Here is a 20,748-nt window from a genome sequence, read left to right as displayed (position 1 = left end):
CTTCTATCCTCTATCTCAGTTCACTAATTGCTAACCTTGTGCCACATAATCACCCTTTCCATAGATAATAATACACATATTATTACTGCTAAACCATCTGAAAGTAAGTTTCAAATATAACTCTACTCTAAAAGTAATTCAGTATCTGTTTCCTAAAGAAAGGGGGATATTCTTTTACATAACTCTAGTACAATGATCGAATTTAGGAACTTTAACATTAAGAAAACATTATTATCTAATATATAGTCTGTTGGCCTAGTAATATCCAGTTTTGTCAGTTGGCTTAGTAATATCTTTTTTACCATTATTTTTTCCTGATGCAGGATCCAACCCAGAACCACCCATTGTATCTAGTTGTCATCTCTCTTTGGACTCCTTTTTCCTAGAAGCGTACTTTAGTCTTTCTTTGGCTTTCAGGATTGACATTTTTTGGAGTCCAAACCATTTGTTTTGTAAAATGTTCCTCAGGTTGGGTTTGTCTCATCTTACTATTTGTAATGACTTTTTTCAGTCATTTATTGGGGCCTGCTTGGTGGCAGGTAATGTACTAGATGCTGAGGATAAAAATATAAATGAGAGGATGATTTCTGTCTTGAGCTCACAATCTTGCCAGAAATTCATGTAAACAAATGGCTGATCTAATAAGTGCAATAATAGAAGTGTATATAGGTTACAAAGGTGACAACTAAGTGGTCTTTAAAACATTAGAAAAGGAAACACTTCACAGAGGAGATAATATATGAGAAACACAACTTCATTTTCTAGCAGAAAACTTTTTAATGCTCATTGCATTCTCATACATAACATTTTTTACAGTACTAAACTACCGAGCTTTATTTGATAACATTAATTTGTGGTGTACTGCCTACATTAATAATTGTGTTTATTTATTTAAGAACCTGAATTGGAAGGTGAAAGCCAGGAAAAGTGTCTGGAAAAGACTGGGGGTGAGCGTGGAGATGGTTCTGATGTGAAAGGGAAGACTCCATCTAAGGTAGCACCTGCTAAAATTCAAGATACAGGTAAGTTATCCATTAAAAATACAAGGCGTGGGATGGTTCTTTTTGCAATATTATCATACCTTTGTAAGAAATCACAAATACAAAGTTTATTTGAAAGGTAGTTCAGACATCAAATGTTTGATTCAAAGACCATGCCAGAGCAAAAAAAATAAGTCAAAGCCATGTTGTTGAATTATAAAACATGGAAGTATTATTACTTTGGAATAGAAGTCCTTTGAAACCCAATGCAAGTAGTCAAATACTTTTTAAAGTATATAAATTATTTAAAATACCCAAGTACCATTTGGGTATCTAAACAACACAGTAGTATTGATTTTCTTTTAATTTGCCTAAACTGTTTCTCAAAAATAAGTATATCTTTTAGATACCGAAAAGTAATATGAGATCTCTTTGTTTTGGCTTTTATAGGTTAGTTTATTGATTTTTTTTTTAAATTGTGAGCTCTGCCAATGAGAAATGGTAATATTTTCCTTCACATTTTAATGTCATCTATGATGGTAGTGGCTTATAATTAGTATGATCTATAATTTTTTTTAGTGACCATGTAATTATCATCATCTAAACCAGGACACTCTTGAGAGTTAAAGGGAGTGCTATTGACTGCTTTACACCAGGACGATAGGTGAAAATGAACAAAATGGCCGCCATACTATAAATAGACCATATAAAGGTTGAGATCAGCGAAATAATTTTGCACAAGAGAGACAAACCAAATGGAATAATGTCCTTTGCCCTCTTTAGTTAAAACAATTCCAAGTATGACATTATTATTTTCGCTAATATGGATAATTAGAAGACTCTTTGAAGTGAATGAATTTGAATGACACTGGGTTTGCTTGTTTGTTTGGCTTCTTGGAGTTTCTACTTGGTTGATTTTCTTTTAACTGAAATCACTGGAATATTTTGCTCCCTGCTTAAAATTATCTTTAAATAAGCTCGTGGAATTTAATCTGTTCTGGGTTTGAGAAATCTGTGTTTCTTCATACACCAAAAAGAGTGATGCATTTAAAAAGTTAGTGCCTATATGCCTGCAAATGTACATTAGCATAGAAGTCTATGCAGTGATTAGGGCTCTGTTTCATCTTATAAAACCAGAGCTGTAGTGTCCTTTGTATACTGTTGTTATTGTCCAAGTAAAGTTTTGCTAAGTGATGTACCCAACGGTTAGTTTATGTTTTAGGTGATGGACAGTCATAAGTTAAAAAGAAGAGAAGCTGAAGCCACACATACAGTTTGTTACATGGATAACTTGGCTTAAATTCTCTCAATAAAGATTTCAAGTTTGCTCGGACGTCGTCGTACATATCTTTTGTTAAATCTGTTCAGAGGAACCTGATACTATTATAAAGGGTATCTTAAAAAAAAAAAAACCTCTGTGTTCTATTTAGAGTTGGTCTGGGGCGCCTGGGTGGCACAGCGGTTAAGCGTCTGCCTTCGGCTCAGGGCGTGATCCTGGCGTTATAGGATCGAGCCCCACATTAGGCTCTTCCGCCATGAGCCTGCTTCTTCCTCTCCCACTCCCCCTGCTTGTGTTCCCTCTCTCGCTGGCTGTCTCTGTCTCTGTCGAATAAATAAATAAAATCTTTAAAAAAAAAACTTTAGAGTTGGTCTACAGAAGTGCTGTTTGTTTTTGTGTAATGATTTTGTCTGGCAACTTTGCTAAGCTTATTCTGATAGTGTGTGTCTACGTCGTTTTGGATTTTCTATGTACACAGTCATCCCATATGCAGATAATAACAGTGTTCTTTCTTCCTTTTGAATCTTTCTACCTTGTAGTTCTTGTCCTTACTTTATGACACTGGCCGCATCCTTTCAAGTACAATGTTGGATAGAAGGGATGATAGTAGACATTCTTGTATATTCCTGATTTCTCTTTCAACATTTCACTATGATGTATACTATAGATTTTTAAAATTAGATATCTTCTACTAGATTAAGGAAGTTCTTTTTACTCCTAGTTTGCTGAGAGTATTTACCACGAATATTTGTTGAATATTATCATACACTTACTCTGCATCGACTGAGGTGATCTTAAGAGGTTTTTTCATTAATCTGTTAATGTGGATTCCTAGAATAAACCCAATTTAAGTCATGCTATATTGTCCTTTTTATGTATTGTTGGATTCCCCTCTGTAATGTTTTATTCAGGATATTTGCATCTTTGTTCGTGAGTGAGATCGGCCCATACTTTTTTTGTGTACTCTCCGTCTTGTGCTTTGATACCAGGTTATTCTGGCTTCAGAAATGCAGTGAGGTATATATCTTCTTTTTTCTGTTTTCTGGTTCGAGTTCATCTAACTTTGGAATTATTTCTTAAATGTTTGATAGAATTTGTTAGTGAAACCATCTGGGCCTGGAGTTTACTTTTTAGGAAAGTTTGAAATTAGTGATTTAATATTTTCTATTCTTTGGTCGGTTTGGGTTTTATTTTTATAGGGCTTTGGCCATGTTATCCAAATTTTCATTACAGAGTTGTCCATAATATCCTCTCATTATTCTCTTAATGTCTGCAGGATCTGTAGTGATGCTGTCATTTTAATTCTTAGTACTGATAATTTGTGCCTTCTCTCTTGCTTTCTTAACCAGTGTCACCCGAGGTTTACCAACATTACTGGGTTTTTTTCAAAATAAACCAGCCTTTGCCTATGCTGATCCTGTTCTGTTTTTGTTCTTTATTTTATTACTTTTGTCTCTCGCCTCTATTATGTTTGTTCTTTCTCTGTTTAATTTGCTGTTCTTTTTTCTAACTCCTTGAAAAAATGTTCAGCTCAACCAATTTTCAGCCTTTATAATGTACACTTTTAAATTACAACATTCTTCCTCAATGGAGCTTTAGCTTCATCTCGCAAGTTTTGATATATAGTATATTTGTTATTTAACTCAGAATATTATCTAATTCTCATTCTGATTTCTTTGAACCATGGCCTACTTCTAAGTATATGCCTTAATTTTTAAACATTTGAACATTTTCTGTCTTTTTGTTATGCGGCACAAGCAGCGGATACAGCTGATGATAAGAGACATAGCTAACACCTAAGAATTAAGACAATTTGAAAGTAAAAGGATGGGCAAAAGATAATCTGCACGAAATAGATAAAATAGGCTTTCAAATAAATAAACATTACTAGAGAATAAGGGCCATTTCATGTAGAAAAATTCAATTTGTCAGGAATATTTAACAGTTTTAAATATGAACGTCATAGCGTGGGCTTCAAAATGTAATGGAAAACAATGGCAGAATCACAAGTAGAAATCAGTATCAGAGTAAGCAGACAAAAATCAGTAAGGAAGGGTATGTAAGATTTGCACACCGTGATAAATTTTACCTAATAGAAATAGATAGAACTGTGTATTCAGCAACTGTGAATGCAGTCTTTTCAGTATAATTGTTCAGTCAGAGGATCTATGCTGTATATTTCAATTCTTTGAAATTTGGGGCATTTTTATGGCCCAGGATATGGTCAGTTCTTGTAAAAATTGCCTATGTGCTTGAAAAGATTGTGTATGCACTTGTTGAATGTAGGTTACATATGCTACTTAACTTAGTGTTCTCATCCTGCACTTACTTTTGTGCTGTGGTCCCCTTGCCCTGACAAGGCAAGGACCCTTGGTCAGTGGCTCAAGTGCTGTGGCCTTTCAAGCATCCACTTGACCTATAGGAAACGAGTTCATTCTTGCCATGTCATATAGTGGTGGTACAGCAGGTCCTTACGCTGTGGTTACTTTCTTCCCAGCTGTCCCAGGCTGCTCTACAAGCCTTTCTCTGAAATTTCTCCAGGCAAAAACCAGGCTTCGGTCTCCAGGGGATACACTTTAAGCTCTAAAAACTTGGTCATCACACTCCATTCTCACTGCAGCACTGGAATGGGTCTCTGATTTTCTATAGCTCAGAGCATACAGCTGGTGAGATGCCAAGTCTTCCTTTCTTAAACACATTCCAGATGTCTTTTAGTGGCTTTCTCAGATCTCCATGCACTTGATTTTAATTGAGGTGGGTAACATAACCTCTCCTCCGACTCAGAGTAGGGACGCTTTCTTTCACACCAGCCTCCACTGAGTTGACAACCCACAACTTAGGGATTTTCTTTTCAATAGACTTCTTTAAGGGGTTTTCAAACTAATAATCCTGTTTTTATGCAGACGGCTTAGGCTAGCGTAATGAGGAAATATATTTTTCCCATCTCTGTAAAAAGTGAGGTTACTTGTTGCCTATTGTCTTGTTGTCAGTAGGCATTTGGATACAATGAATTTAGTAGAGTGATATAAATTTGAAATTCATTAAGCATGTAGACAGCTTTTGAAGCCATGGATCCCCAGGAACTCACCTAGGGAGAGGTTATATATGGAGAAGAGAGAGCCACAGGCAGAGTCCAGGAAGAATTTAGGTTTGAGAAAAAGGACTACCAGAAAGAGGTAGAAACTAGGTGAGTGTGGTATCAGGGAAATCTAGAGGAAATAAAAGTGTTGAAAGAATTAAGTGGTCAACAATTTAAAGTGGTGAGAGGTCATGCAAAGAGGGTATAGGAAATTGTTAATTTGGCAAGATGCATGTCAGCAGAGACCTTGATAAGAGCTAGTTTCATGGTAGGAGGAAAGCCTGACTGAAGAGGATCAAGGTGAAATGGGAGGTGAGTAAATTAGATATGGTGATGAGAAAATGTATTTTGAGGAGTTTTGATGAGAGGAGGAAGGGAATGGAAATTTAGGAGGCTGGCATGAGGCAAGGAGGGGGTATTATTTTTTGATTGATATTAAGGCAAGTTTGTGTGCTGGTGAGAATGGTACAGGAGAGGATGGAAGACCTTGATAAGGCCATAAGGATGGGATCCAGGCACAAATAGAGGGGTTGGCCTTAGATAGGGACAGGGACGCCTTTCCACAGTAATGTGGGAAGGCCAATATTGGAGGACTGAAAGAGAAATTTCTGAGAAGAGGTAAGATTAGAAAGCAGACTGGGGGGGCGCCTGGGTGACTCAGTCATTAAGCGTCTGCCTTCGGCTCAGGGCGTGATCCCGGAGTCCTGGGATCAAGCCCCACATCAGGCTCCTCTGCTGGGAGCCTGCTTCTTCTGCTCCCACTGCCCCTGCCTGTGTTCCCTCTCTCGCTGGCTGTCTCTCTCTCTGTCAAATAAATAAATAAAACCTTTAAAAAAAAAAGAAAGAAAGCAGACTGGGGACTTCTACTTTTCCTTTTATACCTTTCTATGATTTTTGAATTTTTTATGATTTTATTTATTTATTTGCAATAGCAAGAGCAGGGGGCAGAGGGAGGAGCAGACTCCCCTCTGAGCAGGGAGCCCGATGAGGGGCTCGATCCCAGGGTTCCAGGATCATGACCTGAGCCGAAGGCAGATGCTTAACCGACTGAGCCACCAAGGTGCCCCTATGATTTTTGAATTTTTTAAAAAAGATATTATTAGAGCACGAGTGATGGGGTGGGGCAGAGGGAGAAGGAGAAGCAGACTCCCCACTGTACAGGGAGCCTGATGCAGGGCTCGATGCCAGGACTCCAGGATCATGACCTGAGCTGAAGGCAGTAGCTTCACCTACTGAGCCCCCCAGGCGCCCTGATTTTTGAATTTTGACCATGACTAGATCTTTTTCTAAAATGATAAAGATCTATTAGATTGGAAAAGTATTTTTATTTTATTTTTATTTTTTAAGTAGGCTCCATGCCCAGTGTGGAGCTCATCACAGGGCTTGAACTCAAGACTCTAGCTGAGATCAAGAGTTGGACACTTAATCGACTGAGCCACCCAGGTGCCCCAGAAAAGTATTTTTAAAGAGAAGCTTGTGGTCACTTACTTTGCAGCCATCTTGTGTGTAAGGGACCATGTGAAACCCTACTAGGAGAAACCGCAACTCTCACATGCTTTCCTTCCTTGCCCAAGGTGCAACCAGGCCTGATGAACAGCTAATGGAGACATTCCGCCAGGGTCACATTGAGATCCTTAGAGGCTCAGAGCCTTGAAAAGATTATGATGAAGTGCCCTTCTTCCCATTCACCATATGTATTTCATGATAAAAAAATTGATGGTAGGGACATGTGGGGGGCTCAGTCTGTTAAGCATCTGCCTTCAGCTCAGGTCATGGTCCCAGGGTCCTGGGATCGAGTTCTGCATCAGGCTCCTTGCTCAGTGGGGAGTCTGCTTCTCCCTCTGTCGGCCGCTCCCCTTGCTTGTGTGTGCTCTCTCTCTCTCCCTTTCTCTCTCTCTCTCCCTTTCTCTCTCTCTCTCTCTTTCTCTCTCTCTCTCAGACAAATAATCTTAAAAAAAATTGATGGTAAAATGGGGCGTCTGGGTGGTGCAGTTGGTTAAGTGTCCGACTCTTGATTTTGGCTTGGGTTGTGATCTCAGGGTTGTGGGATCGAGCCCCGGGCCAGGCTCTGTGCTCAGCGAGGGATCTGCTTTAGGTCGCTGTCTCTCCCTCTGCCCCTCCCCTGTGTGTGTTCTCTGTCTCTCCTTCCCTCTGTATCCCTCTCTTCCCTCTCCCTGTCTAAAATAAAAATTGATGGTACAGTTGTTGTATTTTTCCCATGGTGTTGATTTTGCTGTTTCTTTGAATGTCAAATTCAGGTATCAAAATGTTTGTATTGATCTCTTCCTCATTGCCAGGGGTCCCCTATTTGGCCATTAGGGTGACCGAGCACTGATTCCAGTCTTTCCTTCGGACACGTATCTTTCCCGGTCCATCACCTGGTCCTGGATTGCTGTAGATGCAGGGAAATCTAGTACAACCTGGACACCATACTCTGTTTCTGTGTCTGTCCTCTGGGCGGAGGAGAGAGGTGCCAGCTGGATGGGACGGTCCTCCTAAACTAAGTACTTCATGACCACAGGGAACCAATTTGAGGGTTTCATTGCAGGCCACAAGGTCAGGGATCTGTTGCAAGGATGCTGGGGTGCCTCAAGGAATTGAAGCCAGAGGTGGCTCAGGAAGGGGAGGCATCAGGGCGGCTCTGGGGTCCTCAGCTGTAGTCACTGTGCCCTTCCTACATTGTCTCTGGTGTGTAGAACAAACCCGCAGAGCATGGCGGATGTGGCACACCCCTCTCGTCTGGGCACCCGAGGGGCTTAACTCTCCCTGTACCCTGGCAGAACCAGCAGAGCCAACCCGGCGGAAAGCAGGCATCCTGTCCGCCTTCAGGCTCCTGATCCTGACCACCCAGTCCTGGGGCTAACCCCAGGAGGCCGAGGCACCACCTCCTCCCTGCAGGAAGGGGCCAGGCTGGGGGCTATGCGCTACCACGCACAGCGCCCGTAGGGTATACTCAGGCGGCACAGCCCCACGAGCCAGCCAGTGTCTACTGGGCCAGCCATCCCAGGACTCAGGGAACAGACTCTGCCGGAACACACGCCCTTGATCTTTGAGCACGGGCTATGCTTGTGAGCTCCTGTCCTGCCTCCTGGGACCAGCACCTGTGGCCACTTTCCACAAGTGCCAGCGCCTCAGTGCAGCAGCTCTCCGAGGCCCTCAGACCCAGGGCCCTCCCCTGCCGGCAGCTCCACTACACGACTGCTCCCGGGGGCTCCCCTCTGCTGCCCACCCGACCCCGGGCTCTGCCAGACTGGAGGGTCCTGGGGCGGTGTCTTCCCCTTTCTCAGCCGTAGGCATGGCCTTGTCTTGCCTTGTCCCTCCCGCTGCCCCCTGGGTGGCTCAGCGTTTGCCCGGCCAGAAGGCCGACCGCCAACTCCTCATCCCCCCCCGCGGCCTTGGGAGCCCGAGGCGGAGGTGAGCAAGACAGATTGCGCAGAGCACCGCTGAGATGGGCAAAGGGACGGACGGGCCTCCTCACAGCCAGCAGCCTGGGGGAGCTCTGCCCCCCTCGGGATCTGGGGTCAGGGCCTGTCCCCAGGGTGGCCCTGGGGCTTCATCTTTCTCTGGGAAGGGCAGAACCTGGGGTGGGAGGGGAGCCGGGTACAGGGCTGGGGGCAGGCTCAGCTGCGGAGGTGATGGCCTATCACGGTCTCTGACTGCTCCTCGGGACCTGGCCTCTCAGCGCACATTTCCCAGCCCCAGAGACGTTTCTGGACATGGCTATTCCTCCGTCCCTGGCCCCGCAGTGCTGGGGGAAGCTGCATGGACGAAGGGAAGGACGGGCGAGGAAGACCAGGGCTGTACAAGGGGTTGCAAAGCCTGTAGTCCAAGAATACGGGGTGGGGTACAAGGCCATCTCTCCGCAGCGGCCTTTGCTGAAGTGCAGTGGACAGTGGTCTGGAAGAGAATCGAAGAGCTGATTTGGCTCTTGGTTCTACTTAAAAGCTGTGTGTTGACCTTTAACACGTAGCTGATGCTGTTTGAGTCTCAGCCTTGTTGCTTGTAAAATGGAGAGGATGCCTACCTTACGGGGGTTCCATACAGACTGAGACAAAAAAAATGCAGTGTGCAAAGGAAAGAACTAGGCCTGTCCCAAAGGCACTGTGAACGTTGGTTGTATCCAAATCTGAATTTTCTCGAGGACCAGGGCTAGAGGCCAGGATATACCAGAGGTATGGGCCAACCCTGCCTGAGAACCGGCCACAGACTTCACTCGCCCTGGGTCACATCTCCCCATTCCCTGCAGTTTAATGACAGCCTTCCTCCCCAGTGCTCACTGTCACCTGGGCCTCCAGGGCAGCCAACTTGCTCTTTAGTGCACATGTGAGTGCAGCCACCGTCACACCAATCCCATAAATGAGTTCCTCGGGCAAAAGCAGCCCCAGGCTGCGCCTGATGGCCAAGATGAAGCTCCAAGCAGAGGTTCAGGCTGGAGCACAGTGCGTGTGATGTGAGGCTGTGTGTATGTGTAGAATATATGTATAAAAGACGCTTGCATGTTCATTTTCTATGAATATCAAAGAGTAGCCAATTTTCATTTCTGTGAAAATCTATGGGTGGGTACCCAAGAAACTAACAGTGGTCATCCCTAGGCTGTGGAACTGAGTTCGTGGGCAGGGAGGAGAGAGGACTTTTAAAATTTTTACCAGTCATTACCATTTGAGTGTTTTTACCAGGTGCATGTGTTACTTTTATAATGAAGAAAAGTTGAAATCAAAAGATACAGATGAGGGGTGCCTGGCTGGCTCAGACAGTAGAGTGTGCGACTCTTGATCTTGGGGTTCGGAGCTCGAGCTCCATGTTGGGTATGGAGCCTACTTGAAAATAAAATATTATGAAACAAGATCTAGATGATAAATTGATATTTAGATACAGATGATAGCTAATGGCATATTGGATGGAATAATGGATACATGATATGTCCGTATGAGCTGGAGACAGGTGAACAGGTTATGTCCGTGTCTCAGTTTCCTCACATATGAAATGGTACCTATTTCATAAGATTATTGTGAGGATTAAGTGACAACCCATTAGAGCTCTTGGAACAGTTCCTGACACACATTAAGTGCTCAATAAATGTTCTCTTTACTGTGATGGTGGCGCGGGGGGAACAGGCTGGCTTGATGTGATAATCTCTTTCGCCATCTTGTGGTCAGTGTCTGCCATGCAGGAATAGCGATGCCAGTAAGGCCTGTTTTCAATGGTCTTTGTAGGTGAGTATATGAGTTCAGGCCTTAGTGGGGTGGTGAACCTATGACTTTTATTTATTTTTATTTTTGGGGGGAACCTATGACTTTTAAAATAGGAAAAGAGTTGAAGTGAATAAACAACTTTATAAATAGGCAGGTGAGACTTTATAAATAGCTAGACGAGGCCTCCAGTCCTCTACTCTTTACCCATCTTTGCTCTTAGATCCAGATCCCCAGCCCTGACAGTGTCAAGGAGAAACGGTCCACTGACTGGTTCTTGTTTGTTTTTAGACCTCTCTTTATCCATCGGACTTCTTAGTTGCAAGCAACAGAACCCGTTCTAGCTTCTTGAAGCAGAAAAGGGGTTTTTGGGATCTCCTGGGTGGCTCAGTTGGTTAAGCGTCTGCCTTCCGTTCGTGTCGTGATCCCAGAGCCCCAGGATCAATCCTAGCGGGGAGCCTGCTTCTCCCTCTGCCCTTCACCCCACTTGTGCTTGCACTCTCTCTCTCTCTCTCTCTCTCTCTCTCTCTCTCTCTCACACACACACACTCTCAAATAAATAAAATCTTTAAAAAAGAAAAGGGATTTTTGTGAATGGCTATTAGGTAGAGCTCTGGAAAATCTCCAACAGGGGACAGCATCTGGCTTGGGGGGCTAGACAGCCAGAGCTTGATGCAATCCCACCTATTCCAAGGACAGGCGCTGCTGAGATGAACCTCAGGACCGCGCCACTAGGACATCTCCTACAAGTGCCTGTGAGAACTCGGGATCTCTAGTCCCGCTCTACGATTTTCACCAGGCACGGATTCCCCTGGAAAATTATATCCTCACTTGTTTCTCTCTTCTGCCTCTGATGGGAGGAGCCTAGGGCTCACACCTCTCCCCTACGCTGAGTTCTGCTTTCCACCTTGGGGAGGCAGGACTTGATGCAGGGATTCCAGAAATTTAGAAAGGCTACTCAGAAGAGGCCGAATAGGGCAGGGGGCACAGTTCTGTCTCCAGGGAGAGGATATTGAGCACGTGTGTTTCAAAATCCCATGTCCCTTCCTTTCTAGCAATAGGTTCTAGATATGGTCCAGGCACTGTTGGTGATCTAGGTCTGTCTAACTCTGTTAAATTCCATATTTATTAACCAGTACTACCAGATGGGAGGATTCTTTTAGGCTGGACGCTTCGTAGGGGTAGGGACCATGTCTGTCTGGTTTATCACTGTATACCCCAGCAGCTAGTTTGGTGCCTCAATCCACTAATGAAGGGACAAGTTAAGCTGCTACTTTCCTTATGTAGTTGTAAATTTTCACTGAGACTTAGGGCCCCTACTCTCAGGAGAAGCCCAAGGGGTACCGTTTTGGGGATGTCTTGTTAAGTAAGAGAGATCAAAAGAGGGGTAGCTTCCCTTGTACCAAACTACGAGTTCATGTAGGGTTTCTTTCTTTTCTTTTTCTTTTAAAGATTTTATTTGTCAGAGAGCACAAGCAGGGAGAGCAGCAGGCAGAGGGACAGGGTAAGTGAGAAGCAGGCTCCCTACTGAGTAAGGAGCCTGATGTGGGGCGCAATCCCAGGACCCTGGGATCATGACCTGAGCTGAAAGCAGACGCCCAACCAACCGAGCCACCCAGGCGCCCCCATGTAGGGTTTCTGACTCCCCTCCAGGAGGGTTCGGCCTCAGTAGTCACATTCAGTGTCTCTATTCAGAGGGAAAGGACAATCAAGCACGGACCACCAGGTTTTACTGTTCAGACAGTTGCTTTCTTGAAAAAATTCTGCACTCAGGACATATTTCGGGGAGGAATGTATGCACTATTCCAACAGTGGCATTGCTCCAGATCACTGGGTCTGAAGGTCTATCGGAATTGAACTTTTACATCTAGCAGTAGGCTCAGCCAGCAGCTTCGAATGAGACTTGCTCTGCGCGTCACTGAATGGCACGTCCCCATCTCTGGCTACAACGGTGGAGGCGCGGACCACCAGAGGGAGCAGGTGCGCCTCTGCTGTGGGTGTCATGGCACTTCCCATTCGGAGCCCCCTCCTCCTCTGCTCTGGAAAACACCACTGTTGCTCCGCAACAGGGAAGCCAGCCGTGTAGGGTCCCAGCCTCCTGTCACCAACCCAAAGTGAGACATGGACCAAAAAGGCCTGCCTTCAGATCACATCTGCTGTAGCACTTTGGAACTTACTGGCCCCTCAAAATGCGGCCTGCCATCCCTCATCGTTTCCAGGGTCCCCAAGACCACCCACACATCCCCTGAGTTGGATAGAAGGACTCAAGGGACTCAGTATATAATTGTACTCACAGCTAAGGTTTGTTACAGCAACCAGATGTACAATAAAATCAACAAGGAAAAAAAAAGACACAGGTGGGGTCTTGAGGCTTCCTTATGCTCGCTCCCTTCTGTGAGGGGGGTTTACCAAGCACACTCCTCCTCAGGAGTAGAAATGCACAATATGTAGGGGACGTTTTTTGCCCGAGGACGCTCACTCAGTGTCCAAGATTGTGTGTGTGTGTGTGTGTGTATTTAACTGGGGAATGGTTACTAGGCACCCTCTACCTAGCACATACACAAATTCCAGATTCCCAGAAGGAAAGCAGGTGTTCAGCATAAGTGACATTTATACAAACAGGTGAGGGACAGCGGGCCACTCTTATCAATTAGGGAACAGGTCAAGTGCCGTATTAATTTTCCACGGCTGCTGTGACAAATCATCACAAACTTCGAGGCTGAAACTACACAAACTATTCTCTTGGCGCCCTGGAGGTCAGAAGTCCAGCGCAGCCTCACCGGGCTGAAAGCCGGGTGTCGGCAGGGCCACATTCCTTTCTGGAGGCCCCAGGGCGGGATCTGGTTCCTGCTCACTCAGGTTGCTGGCAGAATTCAGTTCAGAGGTCCCGCGGTTTTGTTGCAGGCCATAAACTGAAGGCCGTTCCCAGCTCTAGAGGCCACCACATTCCTTGGCTTTCGAGACCTTTCTCCATCTTCAAAGCCAGGACAGTGAGTGTGGCGTTCATCTCAAGTCACATCCTTCTGGCCCCTCTTCTATCATCTGTGTGGCCACAGCTGGGAAAGTTCTCCAGTTTTAAGGACTCGTGTGATTAGATTAGGCTCACCCAGATAATCCAGGATCATCTCCCCATCTCAAAGCCCTTAACCTTAATCACATCTGCAAAATCCCTTTTGGCCAGGTAATGTAACATATTTATAGGTTCCGGGGATTAGGACGTGGACGTCTTCAGGCAGCCAGTCTTCTGCCTAGAAGTGCCAAGTTCTCAGATGCCAGCCAAGAGCCAACCTTGAAAGCAAGCCTTTCTAAAGACACTAGTCTCGGGTCTGCTGTATTAACTATTTTCTGCACACGTGGGCATATCTCAAGGGACATCATCAGTGACAGCTGACACCACCTTCTCATGGCGTGTGGCCGCTTTCATTCTTGTGATGTTTTGGACTTCATACACAACTGGATCCGGGGCCCAGCTCACAAAGAGGCCTTCCTACTCCAGACACACACTAACCTCGGGGCTGTGCAGGGCTGTCACTTTCCCACCGTTCGACCCTGTTAGCAACCACGGTCAAAGACACTGTCAGGCCGTGGTGATTATTAGCATTGGACTTGGCAGAAAATAGGTTCCAGTTTAAATGCTTAGCTGTGTATGAAGAGCAGTTTCTTTAGTTTCTCTGATTCTCATTTCCTCATCTGCTTGGAGGTACCCTACCACGGTCTTACAGGTTCAAATGAGAGAATGCACGGGACTGCATGTGCAGGACAGTACATTCCAGATCCTAACGGCTAGTGTGTAGGGGCTGGAACACCCTGTGGGAGCTAAACCGAGACCGAAACCCCCTATTTCCACAGGGAGCTTCCTCCTGGGGGAGAAAGAAGAGGGAGAGGTTCACTTTTAGGATCTAGCTTGGTCTTTTCCCCCCTCTTGAACACCTCTCTTTATTGACAAATTTATTTCTCCTTTCTGTGAAAGTGTGACGCTGTGAATTATTAACTTTTGTTTTTCACCCCCAGCTCTAGCTTGCCCTTGTACTCCTGGCCCTGCCTCTTTCACAGCCAGGTCCAAGGCTCTGCCCCGGGGGTTGAGTTATTTTAGCAGAAATGCAAATGGAATCAAAGAGCCCAAGATCTGCGTTTGAGCTTCAGAGAGACTTCAGGAAATTTGCACAGAGAAAATAGGACTGGAAGAAAGGCTTTTTTGAGTTGTGGGATCTTAGGTCTTTGAATACTGAGAGATAAGGAGCTGCTTTATCTGCAGGCCTAAGAATCTGTAGTCTGTCCCAAGGACTAGCAGCTCTCCCAGGCTAGATAAAGATCCCAAAAACTGAAGGGAGGGCTGAGAGGGAGGCACAGAGATTCTGATGACATTCAAGGCCCGGGGGACTCCAAGTCCCATTTCAGACTCCACTGAAGCCTTAAGGAGGAATACTCTTCTCTCTCCCTCCCTCCCTCCCACTATCCCTCCCTCCCTCTCTCTCTCTCTCCCCTTTTCTCTTCCTCCCTCTTCCTCCCCTTCCTCCTTCTCCCTGCTTCCTCTCTCCCCTCTTTCTGTCTCTCTCCCTCTCTCACCACCGGATTTGGGTTCCCTCTCATCTCCAGATATCACGGTGGTATAATCTGGAGGACCAAAGGGCCACTCGATTAGCTTTTAACCTGGGCTTTAGCATGGAGAGACGAACTGAGTCTGCGGTGTTACAGAAGGTCCATCACCAGCTATCAGGGTGGGAGGGGTTTGCAGCCAAAGGCCTGTATTATTAAAGACTGAAGAGTTTACTTGCTGTGGGCCCTCAGCAAACCACTTTAGTTTCTCTGAGCAAAGAGACACTGCCTTACTGGCTAGGTGGTCACTATCAAGTGAAGACAGCATTTCCTTCCGTTACGACAATATCCGTGAGGTTTCCCTGACAGCAAGGTGACAACGCCAAGGTCACAACAGGTGAATAAAACACACCCAAAGACTGAGCCCACCTGTTCTCAGATCCTTTGTTCACGGAGAGATGTCAGGTTTCCCGGTTGCTGGCGGATGCGTGCCTGACCAAGGCAGTGAGCAAGGAATATCAGGACAGCATTTTGAGGGACCCAGATTGGGGCAGGTTGAAATTATTAACAACTCAGTGATGTCCAATCCCTTCTGCCTGCGACTACTAACATTCCATGGCTTCTCGCTTAACAACCCTGTGAATTTGGGGGAGGCTTCCCGTAACCTCTGAAGAAACGACAGAAGCCCCGAGAGCTCTGTGTGTCATGGTTCAAAACAAATGAATACCGTTCCTCCAGCTGGGCTGCCGAGATGTATCAGGAGAAACCGTGAGTCCCAGTGAACTCCAGGCAAACCATGGCGGACAAGTTGATTTTTGTGCATTTTTTTCAAGGGCGAGGGGCGGCAGATGTGATCAGATTCTCGCAGGGTTCCAAGGTGTACGACATTTTTGCAGGAGGGCACCCTGCTTACGTGCTTTATTAACTGCGCACGCTATGAAAACTCATTTGCAATCCGCACGTCATGCTTTTCCTGCCTGCAGAGTGGGAAAACCAATCCCAAGCCCACAGAGTTATTGTGAGGAATTAATTAAGGTGCTGTGTAAATAAATTGATTTTTAAATGAGGGCTATTCATGTGGTAGCCCTCCTTACCACCCCGAAATGAGTGACTCTCTTAAATAAAGGGCGAGCGGTTGAGATTTGGCGTATCAGAGAGACGCATTTTTGCAAAATGTATGTGTACATAGTTTGTACGTGATGTACTGAGGTGTTTAATTCTGTCTTTTTTTCCCCCAAGGAACCGTTTTCATAGATTATTCGGTATTGTGTGCTTTAAAAATAATGGTGATGGTGATCGTGATAATTCCTTGTACTTGCGTCGTGGGTACCTTACCATTTATCTCATCGGTTGTTGACAAAGCCCTCTTCTTACTCTTGTAAATGAAATGAGGCTATTGCTGGGTCCGCAGTGTTTGGTTGCCATGGTTTGAGTTCGTTTCATAAGCTGTTGCTTGGCAATCCCACGCGTCAGCTGGTTCCTTTTCCTCCGCACTCGCACCACACGCGGCCTGAAGTATAATGAGACAGGCTGGGCCAAGGAGGATGGCGGTCCCTGGGCACTTTCTATCTTCCCCCACAGTGCTGATGCCTGATAAATGTGTCGAGAGTGGAGCAACGAAGTGGTTATGAACATGGGATTTCAAGTTATACAGACCTGCATTCAAATTCTGCTTTGGGATCTGGCTCTGATGTGACCTTTCGCGATTCCCTTAGAAGCCTGTCTCCGTGTCCTCATGGGCAAAGTGGGGGGTGATGATACCCAGCTCCGGGAATGGTTGCAGGGATCCAGGGAGAAGATCCCCAACTTTCCTGGTTCTGCAGTAAAAGGCTCTGATGGACAGTCCGTTTGGGTTTAATGTGTGCTGTTATGTCCCATTTTCTTTTATACATAGAATGAGTGGGCCTGCTGCAAATCCATGGAGTAAAACAGGAATTTATAAATAATCAGGACCAAGGAAAAGAATAGGGGGTGTGATTACCAAAAGGAAGACAGACAGGGATGGGCAGATACGAAATAGCCGAAGAAGAGGTCCACTCGAGGTAGTGGGTGTAGAGGCACCGTGGTTTCCAAGGACTTGCATGAGGGGAGGCCCGTGTCCTTTCTAGATAAACACATACCCGCAGGTGGTGGTGTGCTGGAAAAACAGCTCTCAGGGGGAGAAAAACCCTGTTTTGTAACATCTGATGATTTCCATGGTGTCAATACTCCTACTATGGCTGATTTCAAGCTACCAACATGATGTCTTTGAAAGGAACGTGAAGTTGGAAAGAGCTGCCCACCCTCTGCTCTCAGGAGCCCAGTGGAGCCTGTTCTAACACAGAACTAATTCCTTCCCCAGGGCCAGCTTTATTGTTGTTGTTGTTGTTGTTTTCTCATTGAAGGACATTCCAACAAGCTCCTGTCTGTTTTTAGTTTAGGGAGGTCAGTTCTCAAGACTGCTCTTCTGGCCTTCAATTTTCCCAGACCGGAAGCACGTAGTTAAGGAAATCTCTGTTGTTCAGTCCCAATGCACGCCTTTATAGGGCCCAGGCCCAGGACTCCGTGACCTTTGCAGCATCCAGAGGAGACTTGGGAGTTCGGTATCACTTAGGTTAATGTCCTATTCGAGGCAGCATCTTCTTCCAAGATTCTTTTCTTTTATCTTTTTTTTTTTTTGCATAACCCGACTCAAACATGGCCCCTCGTCACAGTCTTCATAGTCTTAGTTCTATAATGTACATGACCTTAGTATTTTTATATTAGTCACCAACCAGTTTTAAAATTAATCACTTGTAAGTGAATCTGTGCCACCATACAACTTCTCATCTCAGAGAACTTCAGTGTCGTTTTCTGGTTCTGAGAACTGGAATAGATAAACAACTGTGGGGGTTTGAATTCCCTTATGGACTGACTGGTTTCAAGCGTCAGCGATTTTCATTCACAAGAGTAAGGCACATTGGCCAGCTTTTGGTGAAACTATGGTGTATGTGTTTTACATTTTACAGGTGTTCAATTTGCGTTTCCTCCTCACTCAATATCTGACAGCGTCCAGTTGAATGGTTAACACAGTTATGGTACCCCCAAACATAGTGTTTCCCCTACAAATCAGTTGAAAAGTACCAGTATGCTTATGTTTTACAGATAGCAAAAGAGAAAATGAGGTATCCTACCCCACAACTTTCTAGGGAGGTAGGCCCCATTAATGGAAGAATTGGGGGGGCGTGCCTTGGTACAAAGTCATGAACCTCCCTATAATTAATGGCTTGTCACAAATCTGAGGGGAGTTTTCAGTAGGAGGTAGAGTGTGCAAGTTTGGAGGGAGAAGCTAGAAGAGACTTCAGTTTCCCTAAAGAGTAAGAGGAGCAATCAAGAGGACCTGGGCAAGATCTGTTAGAGAGAGAAGGAAGCCAGGGAAAATGGCCGGCTGTTTGGGAGATGGTGCAGGTGGCAGGGAGGAGGTAGGTCTGATTCCTGGAGACTGAAAAGAAAGATTTGGGAGAAGAAATCATGTCTAAGGGGACTTTCAAGTTAAATTCTGTGGCGGTAACCCTCCTAACACATCTCCCTTTAGGAAATATCCATTTAATTGTACAATGCTCACCGTTTGATGGGAATGGAGTCTCAATGGTGACTACGAACAAAATCTGGTTTCAAGATTTACAGATGGAGAAGAACAGAGCCTGTGGGTCAGGGAAGCAGACACGGCTTATATACAGTCTTGTGTAAATGAAGGAACCTCTTTGCTTGAAAAGACCTAGTGTTTACCACTCACTGGTTAGGCTAGGATGGAGGGTATTTACTGTGCCTGGCTGGAAGACCATAGGCCAGGGTGGTATGGGGAAGACTGGGATGGAGTTCCCTTGAATGTGGGCCTGCAGGCTCCTGGAACTTTTCTTGGAACTGCCACCTGGGCTGGGCTTCATGTTCCCTAGAGATACTGCCCAGGAGGGACAGACCATCGCAGGGGAGAGTCTTGCCAGATCTGGAAGAGCAGATTCTTAGCAGGAGGAAAAAAAACCCCACAAAGAGTCAACAATTATTTCATACCAATGTTTCCAAACATTGTATACCAAGAAAGACCTTGGGTGGGGACGGGGGGAGAGTTTTATTCCTAATCATTTGTACTCTTTCAGCCTTTGTGCCCAATTATTTAAATGTTGGTGGAGAGTGAGGGTGCTGTTTTTTATGCACCATGAAAAAGTCTTAGAACTTTTCAAGCCCACTTTTACATTTTGGACCAATTTTCGGATATTAAAAGGGTTTATTTCTCATTTACTTTCAGGAAATTTTGCCTCACTGCCTTTTTACAAAATTAAAGATTTTATCTCCTGCTGTGATTTATTTAGAAGCTAACTGAGAAGGAAGAGAGGATATGGCTGAGATGGCTTGGCATGGAATCATGGCCAGTAAGGGATTACAGTTTTCAGTGCCCCCGCCCCACCCCCAGCTCCATCCAGGTAACTCATACTTGCTCGTGGAGTATGAGGGCTACTACATGGCCAAATAAAGGGCTGTGCCTTCTCCATGGTCTCTTTTCCCATTTGCCAGCTAAATGGAGGGAACACTGGGGCCCTAGAAATGAGTGAGGTCATAAGATGGGAGACCACCACCAAGCAAGAACATCATCACTGGGTTTATGGAGCAATAATTAAACTTCTATCATAAATGGATGGACAAAGAAGATGTACACACACACACACACACACAGGAATATTATGCAGCCACAAAAATTATGAGATCTTGCCATTTGCAACAACATGGATGAACTTAGAGACTATTATGCGGAGAGAAATCAATCAGAGAAAGACAAATACCATATGGTTTCACTTATATGTGGAATCTAAACAAACAAGACAAATGAATAAACAAAAAGCAGAATCAGACCTATAAATACAGAGAACAAACTGATGATTGCCAGAGGGGAAGCAGGGAGGGAGATGGGCAGCACGGGTGAAGGGGAGTGGGAGATACAGGCTTTTGGTTGTGGAATGAATAAGCCATGGGAATAAAAGGCGCAGCATAGGGAATAGAGTCAATGGTATTGTAACAGTGTTGCATGGTGACAGATGGGAGCCCCACTGGTGGTGAGCAAAGTAGCCCGTAAAGAGTTGTTGAATCACTATGTTGTACTCCTGAAACTAGTGTCACATTGTGTATCAACTATACTCAAAAAAAAGATACCTAAAACAATAAACTTCTATTATGTTTAGCCGCTGCAATTGTTTCAGGGTTTATCTGTTATTGTAGCTAGTGTTACTTTAACCGACAGAGAGGGCTATCAGGGGTTTCTCCCGTCCTCGGTCTTGTGGAGCATGACCTTGGAATACACTCTGCTTTCCAAACTCTCCAACTTTGAAATACATTTCAGAAAACCAGATAAAAAATAATGCCTGAGGTGGGGGTAGCGGTGTACTTTCATAAGCCCGCAGTCTGAGCTGGGTCAGGGCCTGTCAGGGTTGCCTTACAGGAAAGAGCACAGGGAAAAGGACTGAGGACTGGGCCCCCAAGGGCGTATTTAGGAATTTATCAGTTGGAAACCACAACGCTAACAGGAAGGTGGTCGATAGGAGCCTAGGAAATTCAGCCAAAAGGCAGAAAACTCAGAGTGTAGGTGAGGCAGGGCTATCAGCCTCCAGAAGTGAAGCTTCAAAAGCAGAACGATAAGTTACAAAGCAGCTGGGAATGATACGGACGCAGAGGTGG

General features: G+C 45.2%; 1 protein-coding gene across 2 annotated transcripts in view; it reads left to right on the top strand.

Annotated features, from left to right (window-relative positions):
* Positions 1–2,313, top strand: part of PAGE4 (PAGE family member 4) — a 39,139-nt gene extending 36,826 nt beyond the window's left edge. For both annotated transcript variants that reach the window (XM_040631588.1, XM_040631592.1), the window contains exons 4-5: positions 897–1,022; positions 2,191–2,313. In XM_040631588.1, the coding sequence (XP_040487522.1) occupies positions 897–1,022; positions 2,191–2,219 (155 nt within the window). In that variant the 3' untranslated portion in view covers positions 2,220–2,313. The remainder of the gene's footprint in view (positions 1–896; positions 1,023–2,190) is intronic.
* Positions 2,314–20,748: the final 18,435 nt, after the last annotated feature.

Source organism: Ursus maritimus, assembly GCF_017311325.1.
Source record: "Ursus maritimus isolate PB19 chromosome X unlocalized genomic scaffold, ASM1731132v1 scaffold_X1, whole genome shotgun sequence".
NCBI lineage: Eukaryota > Metazoa > Chordata > Mammalia > Carnivora > Ursidae > Ursus > Ursus maritimus.
This window is presented reverse-complemented; position numbering and strand designations above follow the sequence as displayed.